We start from the raw sequence: 20,589 nt of genomic DNA, 5'->3' as shown, positions 1-20,589 counted from the left end.
ATTATACATATTTCTGTTATCATCCTAAAACTATGAGAGCTGCTGTATTAAAATATTCATTATTTTATTTTTAGAATATGGTATGAAAGCTGAGCAATCAAATCAGAAATATATGACGTGTGCCGATAAGCTTAAGTATTGTTGATAAAGATAGTTAGATATTTGTAGCTTCATTGAACTACAAACTTTACGTAACTTGTTTATTTGACTGATAAGAACTTAAAGAGTGAGAAGACGTAGATAACCTGGAGCCCCCCAGGTGAACTGCTCTACCCACCCACTCACGTGAAGGCAGCGAGAAGCGTGCACAGCTGTCCATTTGTTTTGCACTATGACAATGTCATTAGCACTCGCAAGAAGGAATCGGGCACAAAGCCAAGCAGCAGATACGAATAGTCGCGATCCGCGGATCGGTCGAACAAAAAAATAGTAGTAAACATATACGCTCGTATATGTGTTTAGTTAAAAATAAAACTATTTAGCCTCTACGGTGTCGTTGCCGTTGTCGTTGTCGTTGCCATGGTGACGTTAATTCGCAATGGAATGGCAGCTGAAATGCGAAAAGACTGCAATCTCCCGGAGTGGCGGAGTGCGCAAATACTCGTAGCGCCAGAGATTAGCTGAAAGAGGTGCATGTATGTATATATAATATAGTATAGTATATCCATCGCTGGGAGGGTCGTCAGCTGGTGGAGATCGGGAATACTAATCGCGTGTTAATTGATAACGACCACAACAAAGTGCCAGGTAAGCAGGTGCAGCGCAACATTCTCGATGCTGACGTACATTATACAATACCCGATCCCATTCCGATTGAGTGATAGAATACCAGGCAGCACGATAAAGTAAGTATGCAAAATGAAAACAAACCATAACCAGTTTACGGCGGTGGAAAAACCCTTTGGGGGGAGTGTTTCATTAACTCCGCTCATTTCGCATCTCGAGTGGGTTAGTCACATGAACTCAGACCTTCAGGAGGTGTGATACATAGATATGGTATACATACGTAGATATATAAGCTTATAGATCGGCGTTTGGCAAGGGTAACTATAGGGCACATAATATACTACGTGGCGCAATCACAATCAACAAGTGACACGCCTCTTAGCACAGAAGTAAACATTTTGATTAGTGTCTTGATTAACAATTGCTTTTATTCATTGTTTATATGTATAAATGTTCTTACTCTTATCATTTAGTGTAGTTTAAATGTATTCTCGAATTTCGATTCTCATAGGCATATAATTTTGCAATTTTGCAATTGTGGAACAAATAAATAAGCAACAGCGACCAACGATTAAAGATAAAAGAAAACACTAGCTGTTCTTTTCGACTTCCTGACAGTGCCAACTAAGTTAGGATAGATATATTTCGTTATGCTTCAAGTCTTTCGATTAGTTTCGCTCTTTCGATTAGTGGATATGCATTTGCATAGATCGAACAGTTCTTTCTTGCTGACTTCCGGCAGAAATAAACCTTTTGGCTTTCTGATTAATTGCTGTTATCTATAGTTATTTATGTACATACACGATTTTTTCACTCACAAGCATGCGAAAGGCACTTGAACAAAGAAACAAACAAACAAACAAGCGACGAGTACGCCCAACTTACTACCATATGCACAAGCTATATAGCCTAAAAGTCTATATGCATTTGCATGGGGCACTTACTTATGTATTTGTGTCTAGGGTCTAAACTGCTGCATCGTAAACTTTGAAACGTGACATGAGCTCTGTACTCCTATATATGTATGTATGTATGTACATCTTAGACGGTCCTAGAGCCTACAAAAGCCTAAATATATAGTATTTACATAGTGGGTAATATCAAATAGCAGCCTATCAACTCTACTTAACACAATGGCATACATAAATATGGGGCGGGTCTAGATTTTAGTTGACAATCTTAAAACATTTATATGCGAGGGCTCAGGCAAAAGTATAGGTCAGAAAGAAATCCAGTTTTGTCCTGCAGAGTTTTTTGAAAATATTTTGTTATCATTATGCAACATTTGATAGCTGATAAGAAAGTAGGTTGTTTTAAATAATATAAGCATTCCGCTTTCTTAACGAGAAATTATGGGGAGGGGAAAAGCTAAACCTTAGTCCTATACTTTCCCAAGCAATCTTTCTAAAGGTGTCCTTGATATTTTAGTTTGTCCTTGCCTCTCTTCATATTGACCGCCCTTTTATAAATAAAAAGTAACTAATGACATAACTACAGGCATTATTCCACTCAGTTGCTCATTTGGAGGCCACCACTGCTGCGGCTACCCGTCGACGAGGAGCCCGTAAGTCCGAACTGCGAGACCAGCTTGTCGTAGTCCTCCAGCGACGTCTCGAACTGCTCCAGTTGCCGGGACAGATCGTCCATGGCGCTGGCGTCGACGGCACTGGTAGCGATTGCTGTGGCCGCTGCCGTCGGACCGCATGCTGGTCCTCCGCTGGATACACTATTTGCTGGCGGGGTCGAGGAAAGCGATGAGATCTCTGCCTGTAGTTCATTGAGACCCTTAAGCGGTGGCGCGTGGTAGCATTCCCTGTAGAACTTGGCCAGATCGTTTACGTGCGACGTGGGCGAGGCGAAGGGAAAGTGGAGCTCCTTTAGCAGATTATCATCATCAGGCGGTGGTTGTAGCGCCGGCTCTGAATGGTGACGAAATGTGGCTGTGGCGCTGGCGGGGATCAGCAGGCTCTTTATTGGCGATACTGAGTTTTCCGAGTTCTTCTCGAAGCTCTTGAAACCCGCAGAGTTGTTGTTGAGATTGCTGATCAGGTTGAATTTACTGTCCTGCGCATTGTTGTTGTTATTACTGCTGTTCACACTGGCGACCGAATTGTTATCCAGGCGATTGAGGGACTCCACAGAGCCGCGTCCCCGTAAAAGCCACTCAAAAGGCGGAGTTTCTGGCAACACAAAGTCATCCTCAGTGTACTGCTTTAGCTTGCCCATATCTGTGAAGGCTCCCGGTCGCAACGGCTTCTCTATATCAATAAAGCGCCGATCGGCTGTCCCCTGGGCGGGATTAAGGGCACCCAAACCCAGTTTCTTAGCCACGGCAGTGCCATTTTGAAGCTGCTGCTGGTTGCCAGGTGTATTGGCATCCGTGGCGGGTCTAAAGTGATCCGACTTCAGCATGATGGTGTTGCTCTCTGACTGGGCAGCCGTGGGCGAGATGGTCAGCTTGGTGCGGTAGGCCACGGACATGACCAGCGAGCCAACAATCGTGCTGAGTTGTCCGATCTTTACGTGCTTGTGACCCTCGCCCAGGGTGTGGACCTGCGGCCTGTCCACGTAGATCCTGTAGAAGATGCCATACGAATCGGGACACTGGCGCCGGGATAACTTGTACGCGGGCGTGGTGCGTGTCAGCGATATAAGGGACTTAAGCATGATGCCCATGCGGTTGTAGATGGCGTGGGCTGCCTTCAGGGTCTGACCCTCGGTGTTCAGGTCATTGGTGGCCGGGGAGGAACCATTCTGGGGCTGGAGCAGGTCCAGGGACCACACCTCCAACACCATCTGGTCACCCTCAGTCGTTTTCAGCGATATTTCCACGCACAATGGCAGGCGCTGCAGAATACTCTCTCCGGTCTTTAGGTTCAGGGCCCGCTTGGTTTCGTCCAGGACCTCCGGATGATCCTGCACGGCTATGTTGAACCAATCGCTGCCCGCCAGTGGGTTGCACTGCGTCTGCATCTTCTCGCCTAGTCGGGACTGCACCACCACCTGGGTGGACTTCAAGACCAGGAACTTGATGAACTTCTCCAAATCCCGCTCTGCTGCATTTAGACGCTGCGCCGACATTTCTTCGTTTTTCTTTGTTTTCCTGTGTTTGCGATTGTCTGTGTCCAAAGTTCGCTGTCTGCGTTTTGGATTTTTTTCACTTTTATGCGTTTCCGCGTTTTGTTTTGTCGCGGTTCTCTTGTTTTAGCGTCGCGCACTTTGCTTTCTAGGCACTGCTAAACGTGGTCAAAACTAGCCCGGGCATTTTGCCAAAACACTATCATTTGTGCAACGCCCTTTCACTGCGATTCCGTGTTATTGTTTGTACGCAAGATCACTCCCGTTAACATAAAATAAAACGAGACCAGCGTCAGCTATCACTCACGATAGTATCGATAGTCCGATTATGGGCGTGTTAGGGATGTTTTAGTTTCGATAGTGCACGGTAGCACGGATGTGGAAACGAAGCATTCACACTGGGGATCTTCTGCTACAGCGAAAGACTTCTACAGCATTGACTTATCCTTTTACAAGTACATACCTAATGGGTATAAAATAAAATAAAAATCAATATAAAATAATTTTTATTTTATTTTTTATATACTACTTAATATTTATTGCTGTGAAGAAATAAATATAGATCAATTCAACCAAAAATGCCAACATTTTCAGTATGGTTACCTGAGTCGCATAATCATTTTCGCAGCGGCTGTTAACCGAGCTCACAAAATTTTTTTTTTTATTTTTTTTTTTATTTATTAAGGCATACGGGGAAACTTGGAGCCCCTTTGTGTCCTTATTTTCTATTAATTCAGCCCATTTGGGCGCGCCTGCTAACTACAGTTAGCTTTTTCTATTTTACAATGATTTTACTACAATTACATAACAATCACAGATAACATATAGGAATTAAGATAAGCGTCAGCTTCTGCTGACCCTTGTCACAGGAGATCGGGATATGAGATCCCTCGGTTGTCTTCTATTCAGCCTTCTTAGTGGGCGAGATATATTTAGAGCGCTGGCCAGCCGATTTCTGTGGCGCTCCAACCTGTCATGGTATCTGCTCGAGTGCTGGTTTAAATTTAACAAACTTAAAATACATCTAAACAAGCAGATGCATGGTCAGTGAGAATAGCCCTTCATTTGAGATTTTCCGTTTAGTAATGTAACCGTCTGGCAGCACAGGCAACGGCCTGGCATCTCCGCTAGCCTAAATGATACACGTCACGTAGACACAACGGCGCTTAATTTTAAATAATATATTTTTGGAAGCCAAAAATTAACATGACCGTCTTAGAATTACACTAGGGTACTATGTCATTGACTAGGAATCGCCACCGCCCCGTGCCTGAGCGTCATTCAGGCAGAAGTGCTCTCTATCCGTGGAATTCAGGACGTGCTTGGGTAGATAACGAAGCACGGAGGAAGGAACCTGGCTCAACATGGCCAAACGCTCCTCTTTGATGCGCTCCTCCTTCTCAGCATCGATCTTAGCCTTCATGTCAAAGTATTGAACATTTTCAGCGGTAGCCTCCGCCCTTTTCCTCTGATTATCCTCAATCATAGCCAGCAAGGAGGCTCCATGGGCCCTGCGTCTGCGATAATCCTCCAGCTGCCTCTCGGACTCCTGGTTGCTTGTATCCGGCGCCTCCTCCTGCCGCGTGGCCATCTCCGCCCGCTTAAGCTGCATTTGGGCCATTTTACGGTGTTCAACCTCCTGTCGATAGCGATCCAACTCTTGTCTGGTGCGCCGCCGAGACATCTGCTCCTGCTGTATCTTTTGGCGGTAGCGCTCGTCACTCTTGGCCGTGTACTCCGCCTCCAACAGATCCAGCAGCAAATTGTCGCGATGGCGTTTTTTGTTCTGCAAGGAAAGGAAGTTGTATTGATTGAACCAAACAATCTTTATTAGAAAGGCTTCAAGACTCACTTCGATTTCTAAAACCTGCTGGCCCAAACTTATGCTGATTTCTTGTTTTTTGCGGAGCACCTCCTGGCGCTCCGCCTCCAGCTGGAGTTTCCTACGCTCCATTTCAGTTTGCCTTTGGACTAAGTCACCCAACTCCTGGTTGTATTGAGCTCGCTGCCATTCTCTGAGTTCCTGGTTCTCCTTGATGGACTGCAGCATGTCCTGCCGCTTCTCTAGCTTTTTTCTCTGCGCCTCCAGCTCCTGCGCTCGGTCCTCTTCCTGGATTCTCTTCTGCATCAGAAGGCTTACCTCCCGGTCGTTCATCACCTGAGCGTGCTCTTGCTGGCGCCGCTGGCGGTGCTCTTCCATTTGTTCGGCCAAGGACTCCCTAAGGCGGCGTTGTTCCTCCTTAAGGACCACTTCTTTCTCACGTTCCTTGGCTTCCAACAGACTGCGCTCCTGGGACACTTCCTCGGCTTCTAATTTGATGTCCAGCTGTCGACGACGTTTTCTTTCCTCCAAATTCTCGGCTATATCCCTGGAAATGACTGCTAGACGTAGCTGCTCCGCCAAGTCGCGCAATTCCTCGCAATCCCGTCGCAGTTGCTGGCGACGTTTATTCTCCACAAACTCCGCACGCTTAAGATCTTGCATTTCCTGCGTTATCGCTGCCTTCTCGATGAGGTCCCTGGTCATGGGATTCACTTTGGAGAGCTCCTGGCTGCGGTTCACCTCCAGGTCGTGCTGCATATTTCGCAACAGCTGGGAGCTGGAAAAGTCGTGTTCCATGCGCAATGAATGAGATACTTTGAATTGCGGCTGTCCGATGTGGAAAATTCCACGGTCCTTCTGGTCACCACGATTTCTACCGGTTGCCATGGTGGTCAAAACAATGCAAATAGAAATCCAAGAAATCGAATGGAAACGAGAAACAAAATAAAATAAAACAATAATGTTACGGCAGGCTACTATGATCGCATTAAAATTGTAGTTTTTGTAATTGTATTTAAAATTTGAATTGTTTAAAATTCCAATTGAATAAAATCCTTTGTCAAAGTTTTCAGTGAATGGCAAATACGATCTTTAAATAACCATTCACTACAAAATGATATCTTAAACATTTAAAATAATAAGTTTAACTAAAGAAAATAAATTTAAAACTTGTACAACTTTTTGTTTGTCATTAGATGACCGTATATATATATTTTTTGTTTCAAAAGCATAGTTAACAAATTGAATTGATAATGACGGAGAAAATGTTAAATGCGAAATGTTCAGTTGTTAAAGGCAGTCGGGAAATACTTCTTGTCCTTTTCCACGATGGTCTCCAGAAGGTCGTCGATGTCAGTGTTGGGGTAGCGCTCCACCCATGACTGGATGTACCCCTCGTGGGTGGCCTCATAGGTTTTCAGCTGCACCTTTTGGTCCTTGCCAATCGCCGTGTTGGCCTGGACGAGGATCATACGCGGCTTCTTGTGCGCCAGGCAGATATCCCGCCACTTTGCCCACGGATGCGATCCGCTCTCATCGACCTTTGAGTAGTGTTCGTACATCTTGGAGGCTGCCTCGATGTCGGCGGTGGATTTGTACACCTGCAGCTTGGTCAGGAAATCGCCCAGCGCCTTCCTGCCAACGGTATCGATCTTGGTGCGATCCACCGTCAGCAAAAGGTTCTTGCCATTTTCAGTTTCCTCGACCTTAACAAGTCCTTCACCTGCCTCCAGCAGCACCTTCATGATCACGAAGCGAGCGCGTGAGTGCGCCTGGAGCCACAGCTTGGACTTTGGGTTGAACATCTCCAAAGCCACACCCATGCCGTTCCAGATGAGACTCAGCCAGTTGACATAGATGATGTTGTCCTGCTCGGCTTTGTCCTTGAAGCCAAAGATCTCCAGGATGTCACGCTGCAGGGAGAGATACAAGCCCACAGCTTCGGCGCGGCACTCCTCGTACGAAGAACCAATTGCTCCGAACTTGGTGTCGTATGTTTCTCCAGGAAGATACCACTTGGCGATGGGTTCACCGGTGACCAGGTTCTTAGTGTTCTCCTTGTCAAAGTTGTACACGCCGTTCTCGTCGATGCGGAACAGCTTGCCACTACCGTGGCCTAGGAGTTCATGGAGGCCCACTTGCACCTCGAAAGCCTTCACCTTGTACTCCTTCATCAAAGTTTGATCATCCTCGGTGAGGAAAGGAATGGGATCCTTGCGGTTGATGTTGGCCAGCACATTGCCCAGCGAAACGTTTTTGAAGCCTTCATCCTGGCGGATCTCGTCGTAATTGGGAATATTGATGCCCGCTGGCACTCCGCTGCCGGCAAATGTGAGGACATCCAGGGAAGTGAAGTCTGGCTTCAGGTAGGAGTCTTTCTCGTAAGGCTCCGTCCAGGGCAGGTACTCTATCAGTTTCTCGGCGCGATTCACTAGCTCGGAGAATTTGGCCGAACTCTCCTTGTTCACCATGGCCACGAAGCCCTCGAATTCAGCACGACCCCCGGCAGGATCCCTGTATGTTTCAATGAAGCCAATGTAGGTCTCGATGACAGGTCCCTTGTCCTTGATCCACCAACGCGATCCGTTCTTGTGCTCGGCCAGCGAGCCCTGCTCAAAGGATCGGACGTAGTGCTCGATCATCTTGGACTCGTTTTCGTTGGCTGCGTACTTCTGGGCCTCCAGCAGATGCTGGTTGACGCGCTGCAGCAGCTTCTGGTAATCACCGCGGGTCACCCTAAATTGGTTGCCCTTGTATTCCTCGAGCGGAAGCGTAATCCCGTCCTGCGTGGACTCTGCCACGGAGCCCAGCTTTACATCGTAGATGGTTTGACCATTTTCAACTAGTTTGAAGGTGCGGCACATGTAGGGTTCGATACGTTTTGAGGTCAGCCAGGCGTTCACGATCTCAGAGTCCTCCTTGGTGCAGTTGTCCGACCAGTAGGTGGTGATTCCGTCAGGAGCAAAGCCCAGGATCTCATTACGCGACTCGAGCGCGTAAATTAGATTCTTGACCTTATCAAATATCTTGCCAACGCGCGGCTCATTGGTGTATGCAGCGGATGCCCTTACTATAGTCTCAAATTTCTTCTCCGGGAGATTGGGAACGATCTTGCTGTCGCCCATACCTTTGTAGTTGCCCGCATTGGCGAACACACCGCAGGCGTACACTAGGAAGGCCTGAAAGTGATCATAATTAATATACATATGTACATATATTTTCGAGAATATAAATCTCTTTCCTTTGCCTTACCGTAAAATCATCTTCAGACACTCCCGCCTCCAGAGCTTTCGCCTTAAGAACAGGAATCTTTTCGGCCAGGAAAATGCGGTGCAGCAGGGAGAAGATGAGCGGCGCCTCCGGGCTGGACTGGATCAAGGCAATGAGTCCGCCGTCCCAGGAGGCCTGGCTGAAGTGGTGGGCATAGAGCTTCTCCTTCTCGGTGAGATTCTCGAAGGCACTCTTGCAGTCCAAATCGGCAATGGGCTGCGTGTTGGGCAGGACGAAGTGGGCGGATTTACTGGCCATCTCAGCGGGTTGGGGAAGGTTGGTGCTGCAGCTGCAAAGATATCGAACGAACCAGACTGATTAGATATATGGACTTAAGATAACACCTGGCAAATACCTGTAACGAACGAGGGTGCTACAAAATCCCAAACTTCTGGAGATTGGCGGTGGGACTGAGCGGATACTGGGATAGGTCCCGTAATTTAGACGACTACGGAAATGGCAGAGCCTGTTCAGTTGCTGCCGGGATCTCTGTAGCCCTCTTAGCCAAAACATAACTGGGAATTTTCGAAAGTATTCTATTTGAAGTCTTTACATTACTTGTCGCCCAACTGGAAAATGTGAAAATGCTACTTTAATTTGGAAGAAAAGCCAAATAGCTTGGGTAACACATGGAAAACTGATGATAATGCAACTTTATCTCTAGCAAACCGGCTAAACTGCAGATGTGGCAGTTAAGCGGCGTTTTACCAAAAGAATATAGAAAACAAAACTATGGCTGAGATGGAGCCCGAAAACGTAAAGGACCGTCATATACCACGGAAAATGTAATTGCTTGAGAACTACATGGTTAGTCAATCGCAAAGCAAACAAAAAACCCGTCAGGCAGTCGTGTTTCAACGGGAAAACATAATCAATAATGAATTTCGTGCGTTCTTACCTTTTAAAAGTGAGAAAATATGCAGTTAAGAAATGCCGACAAAAGTGCAAGTTGTGCCAGCAGTGTGACCAGCTGTTTTATGAGCTATTATAACACCAAAAGTTCAAGTTTCCTGAAATGTGAATGGCAAAACTTTGGCGGCTTAATTTAAAAAACCAATGAACACAAAGAAATACACATTTTTGCAGTTAATGGTTATATAATTGATTTCCCGCTTTTGAGCTATGTACAGAAACGTTCCTAGTTAACATATGTGGGTAGTGTTACAATTGAAATTTGTATTTGAGTGTTTAAATCTTGTGTACTTGTGGACTTGTGTACGTGATCCCTTATGATTTTATTAATATTTGTATTTAAGTGTTTGCATCTTGTGGGCTTGTGTACATGATCCGTTACGATTTTAGGCAATGATATAGCCAAGCCATAACCATACATCGCCACCTATACCGAGGAAGCACAGAACCCAGGTAAGCCTGTACAATATATTATCCATACCGCCGCCTTTAAGAAAAATCGGCAAATCATTGTCCGCCTGAAATTGCTTCCTTAATTTGACCATTTTTGGGGGAACTTTTCCAGGACGTGTCTTCGGAGCTGCAGCAGCAGCAGCATATTTCAAAGCAGTCGAGTTGCGAAATTGACGAACGGGTTTACAAAATGCACCCACTTCACCGACTCCCCGAAGAAAGGGCTATTCAGAAAGAACGAATGTATTAATGTTTTTATGGGAAAGTAATAACTTACGCGCAAAGAGAAACAGTTTCTTTGCATTTACGTTTCCTGAAACTTTTTTGAGTATTCGGAACAAAATTTTGTCTGCCTTTAACAATCGAATAATAGGGTTGAAATGACTGTATTAGTATAAGCCTTCTTTGATGGGTATAAGATTCCTTGAAGGGTTTTCCACAGAGCTAAAACTTCGATTTTACAGGAACCCTAAATATTTACAGCAATTTTATTGTGCAATATAAATTTCTGAAAACCACCACCTGCATTCTGTGTAAATGGTTATTCTTCTTTTGATGCCAAATTAGGTCACACTACGCGCTCTCCAGTAAATTTTTGCCAATATCAAACAATGCTCTTATTTTAATACGCCAATATGTCTGTGGCTAAATACCTCAACCGCTCCGTTGGAAAAGCTGGCAAGGATGTGGCCACCAGGATCTGCACCCTAAAACCCACTGAACCGGAGCATCATACGATACATTTGACCGCTGGTGAGAATTTCGTGGGACGCAGCCGGGAGACCGGAATCCGAGATTCCAAGTGCTCGAAGCGGCAGATCCAACTGCAAGTGGACCTAAAGAAGGCTGTAGTTTCTCTAAAAGTCCTGGGAGTCAATCCATGCGGCGTCAATGGTCTGATGGTTATGCAGAACTCGGAATGTGAGCTAAAGCACGGAGATTTGGTGGAGATTGTCTACGGCAGGCATCCCTTCGAGGTAGTTTTTAACCCTCCACCGACGGATGACAAGCAGAAAGCTGAGCCCTCGCGCACAACATTATCAGCTCCCGCGGAATCCGAGAGGTGGGACTCAGTTGGCAATGGTAAGCTGGTAATCTTTACCAGCGCCGGCGTAAAAGCATCTGAAAAGATAGCTGGCTACGACATGGATGGCACCATTATAAAAACCAAATCGGGACTGGTTTTCCCCAAAAACACCGATGACTGGCAGATCATATTTCCCGAAGTCCCTGAGAAACTTAAAAATCTCCACAAGGAAGGGTTTAAAATCTGCTTCTTCACCAACCAAGGTGGCATAGCTCGCGGAAAAATTAACCTAGATGACTTTAAAGTCAAGATCAAGCAAATTGTGGCTAAACTGGAAGTTCCAATTCAAGTATTTATAGCCATAGGTGATGGATTTTACCGCAAACCTTTGACAGGAATGTGGCAGCACTTAAAGAGCGAAATGAATGATGGTGTTGAGATCCAGGAAGATCGCTGCTTCTTCGTGGGCGACGCAGCTGGAAGACCGGAGACGGGCAAGGGTGCCACCAAGCAGCGCAAAGATCACTCTTTAGCGGATAGACTTTTTGCAGCCAACGTAGGACTTTCGTTCTACACTCCAGAGGTTCATTTTCTGGGCAAACGAGTGGAGCAGTGGAATAAGCCTGACTTTGATCCCACTATCATTCAGGACCAAGTGACCCTGTTTGAACCAGACGACTTGACCTTCGATGACCACCCCTGTGAAATGGTCATCATGGTGGGTCTGCCAGGATCCGGAAAGAGCCACTTTTGTGTCGGCTTTTTTCAATCGCGGGGCTACAAGATAGCCAATGCGGACACATTGGGTAGCACTCAAAACTGCCTGACTGCCTGTAAACGGTTCCTGGACTCTGGGCAATCCTGTGTAGTGGATAACACTAATGTGGATGCAGCTTCTCGCAAAAAGTTCTTGCAGTTGGCCAGCGACAAAAAAATTCCTTGCCGCTGTCTCGTGATGAATGTGCCTGTTGCTCAAGTAAAGCACAATATAGCTTTCCGAGAGCTGTCAGACACTGCACACTCCAAGATCAAGGACATGGTCTTTAACATGATGAAGAAAAAGTACCAGGAGCCAGCCCTAGACGAGGGATTTATATCCATACACAAGGTGAACTTTAAGCCCAGTTTTGCTGACGAAAAGCAGGAGAAGCTATACAAAATGTACTTAGTCGAAAAATAAGAAAGTAATAAGTTGTATTTAATCCAAAGTGAATATACGCTTAGCTATATCGGCGATCAACCAGTCCATGGAGCTTAGCAGCTTCTCGCCGGTCACTGCACTAACTCCGGCCACCAGCCAATGATGTGTGGTGATATCCTCTAGGTGTAGGATCTTTACGGATAAAAGATATTAAATGTGTTGTTTAAATTGATAAGTAATGAATGTGTACCTCTTTAATTTCATTTGATGAGAGGGCTCCTGGTAGATCCTGTTTGTTGCACAGAACCAGGAGTGTGGCTCCTGCTAGTCGCTCTTCCTGGAGCAGAACTTGCAGCTCCTGACCGCAGGACTGTAGACGCATCCTGTCGGCACTGTCCACCACCCAAACCAGACCATCAGTACACTCGAAGTAGTTCCTCCAGTAAGATCTCAATGACTTCTGGCCACCCACATCCCACATATTCAGGGTGTAGCCATTGTGCTCCAAGGTTTTTATGTTGAATCCCAGTGTGGGTGAGATGGTGTCTATGGGCTCGCCATTAAAACGCTTCAGGATTGTGGTCTTGCCGGCATTATCCAGACCTCTATAAGAATGTCGATACATGAATCATTTTTTTTTTTATATATCCTGAAACTTACAGCAGCAGTATGCGCATTTCCTTCTCCTTCTGTCGCATCTTTTTTAATACTGTCAAAAAGCCCATGGCAATGTCCTTGTTTTAGTAACGCTATAGAATTATAATTAAATGTTTTAATATGCAGCTGCTTAAATTCTGTTTATTAAAGTAAATAACAATTTCCGGGTGAATGCCAAAGTTCTGGAAATATCGGAAACGATGTATCGATAAGACATCGATATATCTCCAGCTGTCAGCTGTCATAATCGAGACCGATATTTTTCGCCCAGGAAAACTGCTCACTTTTTGCTAAATCTTAAAAATAAACCATAGCAAGATGATGAACCTGTCGAGGGTAAGTAAATTGTGGAAGCTACCTAACTCTACTCTCCTTGCTGGAGAAAAAGCATGAGTTCCAAAACACCGGAGATCCCATGGCCTCCATGCAATTACGTAAGTTACCTGGAGCCTCAGAACTAACCGCACATTTCGTACTCCTATGCAGGCTGTTGTTCGTAGCTTCGCTACCACCGCTGGCCGCCGGTCTGCCGCCGTGCCCAAGGAGCAGATCGAGAAGGGATACTTCGAGATCCGCAAAGTGCAGGAGCACTTCCAGAAGAAGGACGGCAAGCCCGTCTTTCTCAAGGGATCCGTCGTGGACAACGTGCTCTACCGCGTCACCGTCGCTCTTGCCCTCGTTGGCATCGGTGGCATGGGCAAGCTTTTCTACGACCTGAGTGTTCCCAAGAAGGAGTGAAGTCGGAGCCCCGATCCCTAGTATAAGCCATTAAACCCCGCGCAAGATCCGTGATTCAGCGTAGTCGCCTTATATTTCAATGTTTTGATTGTGTAAGTTGTAAGGGAGTCGTAATGCTTATGCCTCTTGTTCTGCCTGTAATGCTTCTAAGTTCTTGGCGTAAGGGATGCTTTTATTCAAGGACATCATTCCGAAAACCTTTTAATTTTCAAGGAGTTTTATAGATTACTTTTAAACCTTGAATTATGAATTTGGTTTGCAACCTACCAAACCTTAAAACTTCCTTATTATATTGGTTAAATAATTATGGTTTAAAATGTAATAGATATGAGTAACAAAATAATAATTTTCCTAAGAGGGTCCCATTACGATACAACAAATAATCATAAAAGTTTTTAACTAATCCTAAATCCTAATCCCTTAATATTGCAGAACCTTGCCCCTGGATACCTGGTCAACATAAAACACCCCAACCCACAACCTGGCTTGTTGTTTTGTGTTAGAATAGCTAAGTTTTGATGTGTAAACTGAACATTCGCAAGAGCATTTAAAGCGTGGAAATATAAGAGAACTGGCTGTAAAGTAACGAGACTGCTTATTTGTTTTAGCCCACGGTCGCTGGCAATAAGATATTTGCCCAAAAGTATTTCCCCTTAATTGCATTGACATTAAGTAAACAAACAGCGGCGACATGGAGCAAAAATCTGGGATGCGGTGGCCGAGACTGGGGTATCGGCTAAGGAAACGGGCTGTTTTATAAATCAAAGGGCGGCAACTCGGCGCGTTGCCATTGGCATGGAAATGCATTTTAAATCGAGCGAATCATGTTGCGCTTTAACACAACCACAGGCCCATGCACGCCGCCCGTTTATTAATACCCGAGTGCGGCGGAATATGCAATTCATGGCTTTTTTCATTAGTTATTTCTCCATAAACACTTAAATAAAACTAAAGCATTAAAAATTAAGAAAACATCCGCCGCTTTATGCATTTTCCGTGGCATTTTTCACACAGTGCGTCACGAAATTGTTGTGGACTTCTGTTTAAACAAAAAATATATCATAACTTTCCACAAAGGGTTGTATGTTTCTAAATCCTATTTTATTATAAAAAAGCCATTAATTTGATAGGAAATTATCCATTATCCTTATATTTTCACTACGCACTGTACAGTGTGCACCCGTCGGAGTGGAATAACCAGAAAAGGCATAGTCGCTCCTCTTCTGTTGCGTTGCGTTGGTTTGCCATTACTCCGATACGGCCCATTTGAATTTTTGGATGTGCGCGCGAAACGAAATGGCATAAAGTGGACGCGGACTGGCTTACCGCTAACACATTTGGAATGGCCAACAGTTCTGCGTAGGTGGTTCCGAACGGAACTGAAAGTGGTGATCTACTGCAGACATTGTAGCCCATTCCTGGCCCATATGTGATCCCGAAATTATAGATTCCCCCGAAACGGAAAAGAGCTCTCGTTTTTTAATTAAAGTTCGTTTGGCTAATTATGGGATGGGAACGTAGCGACGCACATGTCGCAAACTTATTATATTTCATAGACTGTGAAAAATTTAAATGAACACGAAATGCCAAAGCGCTGGCGGGTTTCCATCTCCTGTGCTGTGTCTCGCGGTCGGGATCTTTCGGAGTAACTGCATCTGCAACTGCAACCGTTCCACTCGACTGCCCACAGCCAAATTACAATAATAACTCAAGAAGCATAGAAGATGCCGGGCTAAACGCTCCGCCTTCTCTTCCCAGCGACCACAATCCTTTGCCAAAACAATATGGTAGAACAACGAAATAAACCCCAAATGGGGGGATTGGATGCGGATGCGTGTAGAATCGGGAATCGAAAAATGTGTTTCATTAAATCTTATTTATAGTCGGCAATTTTATGCATTTAAAGCGCGTCTATCAGCGCTGCATCTCAGCGGCATCAAGGCGATGCGGAAACGGCAGCGACGCCATATTGGAAGCCCAAAGGCGGCGGGCTTTGATTCTGGGCGGGATGTGGGGTGCGTTGCGTTGTGGAGCAGGGTCAAACTGATTACCATGCGATTCTCCTCGGGGGGAACCAACTTTCACCTTTCCCATGATGTTTATTTGTTTGTTTATTTTTGATTTTGTGGTTGACTTTTAATAGGATTCCAATGGTCTTTGTAGGTATAATGGAATTAAGCAAAGGTAGTAGTTTGTCTAAAAAATGTAAAATATATTTAAATTGTATTAGATTTTTAAATAAATATTTAAATACTTAGTATGAATTCCAGAACGCCTTTCCCTTTATAAACGACATAAAGTATCCTTGAATTTTTTCTCCTTCTAATATATTAAAAATGTAATGTTCTAAATATGCATAAAAAGACTTCTTCGTTTAGGTCATATATAAAGAAAGTCCCTAAATATCGTTATATTATCCCAAAACGTGATTACCAGGTACTGCATAGTGCGGATCTCTCCAACAACTCCCGGGCCTGTTGGATGCTCCTCACGTGAGTTATGGCCACGTCCTGGTCCGGATCGGATCAGTTCGGATGGGCTTGGGATCCCGGTTCGCAGTTGAAGTAGCAGTAGCAGTCGCAGTCCGCACAGCACAGCAGCCGCAGCCACAAATCAGAATGCCGTTGAAGCGTTCAAGTGCAACGAGCATGAAGCGAACTCGCTGCCGCTTTCGTCTCCAACTCGATTTGCGTCCCCAACTTCAACGCCCCCTCCTCCGGCTGCCGAATTCCCCGATCCCCAAGCATAGCTCCATCTTTCTCCGTTTGAGGTTGTCGGCAAATCTGGGCAACTTTCAGATGGATATTTTGTCAGATTGTCGCTGCGGCTGATGCCAGTGGAAATAAAATGGAATAAAATCAAAAACTGGTAAGTACGACCCTAGGGCGATTTTGGGAATCTTCGAAAAGGTGTTTGCCCAACGAAACCCGTTTGGCCTATTAACACTTCGATTACAACTCAACTTTTTCAGCACTCCGGACGCACGGACACGGACCCCGGCACTATGGGTGGTCCCGTCGCACTATTAGTTAGATTTTGATTTATTTGAGCTTCAATTAGTCGTTGTACAAATCTGTTTATTTATTTGCTTTTAATTATTGTTGGAAACCACAAAGCCGTGCCACCGCTCTTTATGATCGCCGTCGCATTCGCCTTTGCCTTCGCCTCGCTCCTTTCCCTGTCCGTAGAAGGTTTTTAATTAGCACCCGCCGGATAATTCACAAAAAAGCCATCACCAAATAGCCGAGGATTTCTTCAGACGTTAATGGATGCGATTCCCCAAACGACCGATCACTGCAAACAACACAGTTTTGTCTTTCGTAATAACAACCGAAAACGAATTCCAATTTTAAGTTGTTCCACTTGCGAATGGGTTATGCCCATTATATCGGGTCGAAATACCTGCTACCCATCGTTAACAATCTACAATCCACAATGGGGCAATAATATTATTTTGATATAGTTTCGCATCCATGGCTGCGTCCAAAGAGAGGCATTTGGCCGGCGTAAACAAACAAAAACATATTGCATGCCTTGCCGGAGAATCGGAGGAATGCCATCGCCGATTTATAGGCCGTAACAAGCCCGGCCCCGTGAAAGATGCGCGGGAAACCGACACCCCGGCAAACCAGAAACACATGTCCGGACTCTAAGGATCTTCGGGGTATGGACTCGGACTACATACACTACATGCACTGACCAAGCTGGGAACGACATCATCTAGTTGGGGAATTGAAGTGCGATCGCGTGGGATCAGGTGACAATAAGGTCGGTTGCGGTATGTTGCCTCTCAAGTGAGCCGGGTATTCGCTTACACCAATAATTCATCCTCAACTGCAGTTGCGTCGATCCGTTTTATGTAGCGCCCAAGGTCCACGGTTCCAGGTTCTAAGTTCTAGGTTCCAGGACTCAAGTGGGTCGCATAATCACGTGTCGATGCCTACTTCGTTTGGGATTTATGCGCGTTTTTGGGAGTACCGCTGCCGTAGACAATTTGACGCTTCCGCCTACTCCAGCAGTTGTGCACTTGGAAAAATTGTTATTCTAAATATGCAATCTTGATTTGTTTACAAAAGTAGTACATTTGTACTTACATTTCTATTTTTAGCGACTTTGCAATATGATAATATCATACTGGAAGATAACAGAAGATAATTTAATTTTCATTTTATATGTTATTATATTTTTTAATTATCTACTTGTTATATCGAACAACTTTAATGGATCTCTTTTGTTTTGTAAGAACTGATTTACATGTTGCCTTGGAAAATATGTACTTACTAAGTTAAATAGTATTTAGACACATTAAGAAATGTTTGAATAAATTGTTATATTTTTTTGTCAGTGCATTGTCCCCGCCCATTTGGCGCAATCTTAAGTAACTTGTCCTCCGCCTCTGACTTATATGTGTCAATTTAATAGCGCATTTGCCACTTTATGACATACGATGCTGCTCCTGGTACTTGGACTCCTCTTCCCAAAACTCTGGTGTTAGCTCCTTTGTTTTCTCAAGTGCCTGGCAGATTTTCTCACTCCTTGTTGTTGCACAACACAGAAAGATACAACTGGAAAGTATCTGTGAAAGAGAAAAAATAAGCGGAAAACGTACTGTGTTCATTTGTTATGCTTGTCATTTGTCGCTGGCTGCCGGCGACTTCAAAGCCTGTCACCCAATTTGTTAAACGCGGAGACAATTTTGTCATCAGCTCCCCCAATTCTTCAGTCTCAGTGCTTTAGTCATCAAACTAAAGCTTTGGCCGCCGGGGAAGAATTCTTGACTTTCGCATATGGCCAATTATTTTGTAAGTCGATCCATTTCCTATCGAAAGATTTCTTTTGTTATTTTTAGTGATATGGTAAAATTAAAGAGGTATCACTAAAATACACCAAATAGTTTACCTTACATGACTTTAATTTCCCTTTAATGTTTCTTAATTCTTAAAGTTTCTTAAAAAGTGTAAAATGAATCAGAAAATACTTTTAATTTACAATAGCATTCTCTGGATTAAATACACAATAATCTTTATCATATAATCAAATTCCAATATGCCAGATATTTTTATATAATTACCTAAAATATTTAATGGTCTTAAGAGAGAATTAAATATATTAAAATATATTAAAGCTATATTTGTTTTAAAACAAAGGCATTGTTGGAAATGGCGTTCATCAAAGCAGAAATTGCAGGGAAATGCAGTCGAGAATGGGCAGAAATCAGAAAGTGACAGGGAGAGGGCCAATTGGATTCGCAACAAAAGGTATGAGCAGGTAAGCGTAAGCCAACTCAAGGAGGTGTGTCCAACGCGCCTATGTGTGTGTGGGCCAAAAACACACACATACAAGAACGTGCGCACATACACAGACACAAAAGCCAGCGGAGAGAGCGAACACAACTTTAAGAATCGCAAGAGCTGCATTTTGACCATTTTAATGAGGGAATGACAACGAAAATTGGCATCTATCATTAAATGACGATATTCAGAATTAGTGACAATCAGATGAAGACGGCATTTCTTATAATTAACTCTAACCAAGCAAGACGCAACGCCTCAGCGAGAGTTGGCATCACGCATACGCCGCATTGGCCGGGAGGTGGATCTCTGGGCATCTACGGGGTTAGCTGTCTGTGCCGCTTTATTAGCGATATGGCTTTCTTAATGAACCAAAAATAGATGCACGCGCTCCGAGAATTCCCACAGCCCCGCCCCCTTTCGTTTTCCTTCCGTTTCCCTCCTTCACTCTTCCTTCCCTGCGGCTCCTTTTTCAACTGCTCCTCATCTGTGTGACACTAAGAAGTCATGACATCGCTCGCCCACCCTGCGTAACGCTACGGATACGCTTACTTGCTTCAGATTGGCCATTCAAGCATTCAGAAATTAACTCCGCCCGGTTGCGTGTGCTCACTCACTCGGTTCGCTTCGTCTGTGTTGGTATTGCAGCGGAGAGAGCTCTATAGAGCGAGAGTACGACCACAAGTGCAGAATTCCGACACACACACAGATGGGCGACTTCAGGAGCGGTAACTGGTGTGGAGGAGGATCGAGTTAGCTTACTTCATTATCAACCAGGATGGCCTGAAACCTCATCCTAAAACTGAAACATATTATGATATACATACATATGTATACTGAATAAATGTTGTATATAAACCATAAGTTACTGATGTAACAAACTATGTATTTATTACCTTCTTCTAAGCTTTTGAAATGGAAATGAATTGGAAATTCTGCAGACTTTTAATTAAAAAATCTCATTTATAGGAGCCCTTTAATTAAAGGAGTGTCTGTAAAGAAATATTCTTAAATATTTATGTATGTATGTAGATACCTCAGTTACGGGAGCCTTTAATCTTCTGGTCTTACCCTCAATGCTCTGCCTGCGCTCCTGATCGCCGAAAGACATTCTTCATTTTTGTTATTTGCCCGCGGTCCACCAACAAACGCACACCAGTGCGCGATCATCGCCATTAAAACCCACATATACGCTCGACCGACCGCCCCACTATGGGAAATTTGACCACTTTTTCTGGCCTAAATTAATAACTCCAGAACGGGGAGAGATATTCAATTGGTGTTTTTTGTATGGGGTTACACTAGTCCATATCTTTTATGGTACCAAAAAATGTGGGCGTGGCACCGCCCTTTCTATTTTTTGTAATTTATAACTCCAGAACGAATAAAGATATTTAATTTTTTTTTTTTGCCATAATTTGCACTAGACCATACCTAAGCGTACCCCAAAAACTGGGGGCGTGGCACAGTTCCT

The 20,589-nt window shown here is 44.5% G+C and overlaps 7 protein-coding genes across 8 annotated transcripts; 2 read left to right on the top strand and 5 right to left on the bottom strand.

The window, feature by feature from the left end:
- Positions 1-1,128: 1,128 nt before the first annotated feature.
- Positions 1,129-4,113, bottom strand: LOC6536212 (autophagy-related protein 13 homolog). Its single transcript, XM_002096767.3, has one exon. The coding sequence runs from the start codon at positions 3,805-3,807 to the stop codon at positions 2,236-2,238; it is 1,572 nt and encodes a 523-aa protein (XP_002096803.1). The 5' UTR covers positions 3,808-4,113; the 3' UTR covers positions 1,129-2,235.
- Positions 4,114-4,970: 857 nt separating this feature from the next.
- LOC6536211 (vicilin-like seed storage protein At2g18540) lies at positions 4,971-6,679 on the bottom strand. Its single transcript, XM_002096766.3, has 2 exons — positions 5,657-6,679; positions 4,971-5,590 (listed from the first exon to the last, which is right to left on the bottom strand). Exons 1-2 carry the CDS (start codon positions 6,512-6,514, stop codon positions 5,051-5,053), a joined length of 1,398 nt encoding a protein of 465 aa, XP_002096802.1. The 5' UTR covers positions 6,515-6,679; the 3' UTR covers positions 4,971-5,050.
- A 126-nt stretch (positions 6,680-6,805) lies between these two features.
- LOC6536210 (dipeptidyl peptidase 3) lies at positions 6,806-9,927 on the bottom strand. Of its 2 annotated transcripts, XM_002096765.3 has the most exons (4): positions 9,795-9,864; positions 9,252-9,465; positions 8,879-9,185; positions 6,806-8,805 (listed from the first exon to the last, which is right to left on the bottom strand). In XM_002096765.3, exons 2-4 carry the CDS (start codon positions 9,407-9,409, stop codon positions 6,910-6,912), a joined length of 2,361 nt encoding a protein of 786 aa, XP_002096801.1. In that variant the 5' UTR covers positions 9,410-9,465; positions 9,795-9,864; the 3' UTR covers positions 6,806-6,909. The 2 variants fall into 2 exon arrangements, with proteins under 2 accessions (XP_002096801.1, XP_015047605.1); XM_015192119.2 differs by lacking the exon at positions 9,252-9,465 and having other exon boundaries at positions 9,795-9,927.
- Positions 9,928-9,973: 46 nt separating this feature from the next.
- LOC6536209 (cytochrome c oxidase subunit 7A1, mitochondrial) lies at positions 9,974-10,698 on the bottom strand. The gene is made up of 2 exons (XM_002096764.3): positions 10,539-10,698; positions 9,974-10,485 (listed from the first exon to the last, which is right to left on the bottom strand). The coding sequence occupies exons 1-2, from the start codon at positions 10,563-10,565 to the stop codon at positions 10,195-10,197; spliced, it is 318 nt and encodes a 105-aa protein (XP_002096800.1). The 5' UTR covers positions 10,566-10,698; the 3' UTR covers positions 9,974-10,194.
- A 73-nt stretch (positions 10,699-10,771) lies between these two features.
- On the top strand, positions 10,772-12,668 carry LOC6536208 (uncharacterized protein F21D5.5). Its single transcript, XM_002096763.4, has one exon. It carries the CDS (start codon positions 10,897-10,899, stop codon positions 12,466-12,468), a length of 1,572 nt encoding a protein of 523 aa, XP_002096799.1. The 5' UTR covers positions 10,772-10,896; the 3' UTR covers positions 12,469-12,668.
- Positions 12,466-13,268, bottom strand: LOC6536207 (ADP-ribosylation factor-like protein 2). Its single transcript, XM_002096762.4, has 3 exons — positions 13,090-13,268; positions 12,680-13,034; positions 12,466-12,621 (listed from the first exon to the last, which is right to left on the bottom strand). Exons 1-3 carry the CDS (start codon positions 13,152-13,154, stop codon positions 12,487-12,489), a joined length of 555 nt encoding a protein of 184 aa, XP_002096798.1. The 5' UTR covers positions 13,155-13,268; the 3' UTR covers positions 12,466-12,486.
- Positions 13,269-13,271: 3 nt separating this feature from the next.
- LOC6536206 (cytochrome c oxidase subunit 7A, mitochondrial) lies at positions 13,272-14,410 on the top strand. The gene is made up of 3 exons (XM_002096761.3): positions 13,272-13,422; positions 13,573-13,916; positions 14,257-14,410. Exons 1-2 carry the CDS (start codon positions 13,405-13,407, stop codon positions 13,822-13,824), a joined length of 270 nt encoding a protein of 89 aa, XP_002096797.1. The 5' UTR covers positions 13,272-13,404; the 3' UTR covers positions 13,825-13,916; positions 14,257-14,410.
- Positions 14,411-20,589: the final 6,179 nt, after the last annotated feature.

This window comes from Drosophila yakuba, chromosome 3R (assembly GCF_016746365.2).
Source record: "Drosophila yakuba strain Tai18E2 chromosome 3R, Prin_Dyak_Tai18E2_2.1, whole genome shotgun sequence".
In the NCBI taxonomy this organism is placed as follows: Eukaryota; Metazoa; Arthropoda; class Insecta; order Diptera; family Drosophilidae; genus Drosophila; species Drosophila yakuba.
The sequence above is the reverse complement of the archived record's forward strand: the minus strand, read 5'-3'. Positions and strand labels throughout refer to the sequence as shown.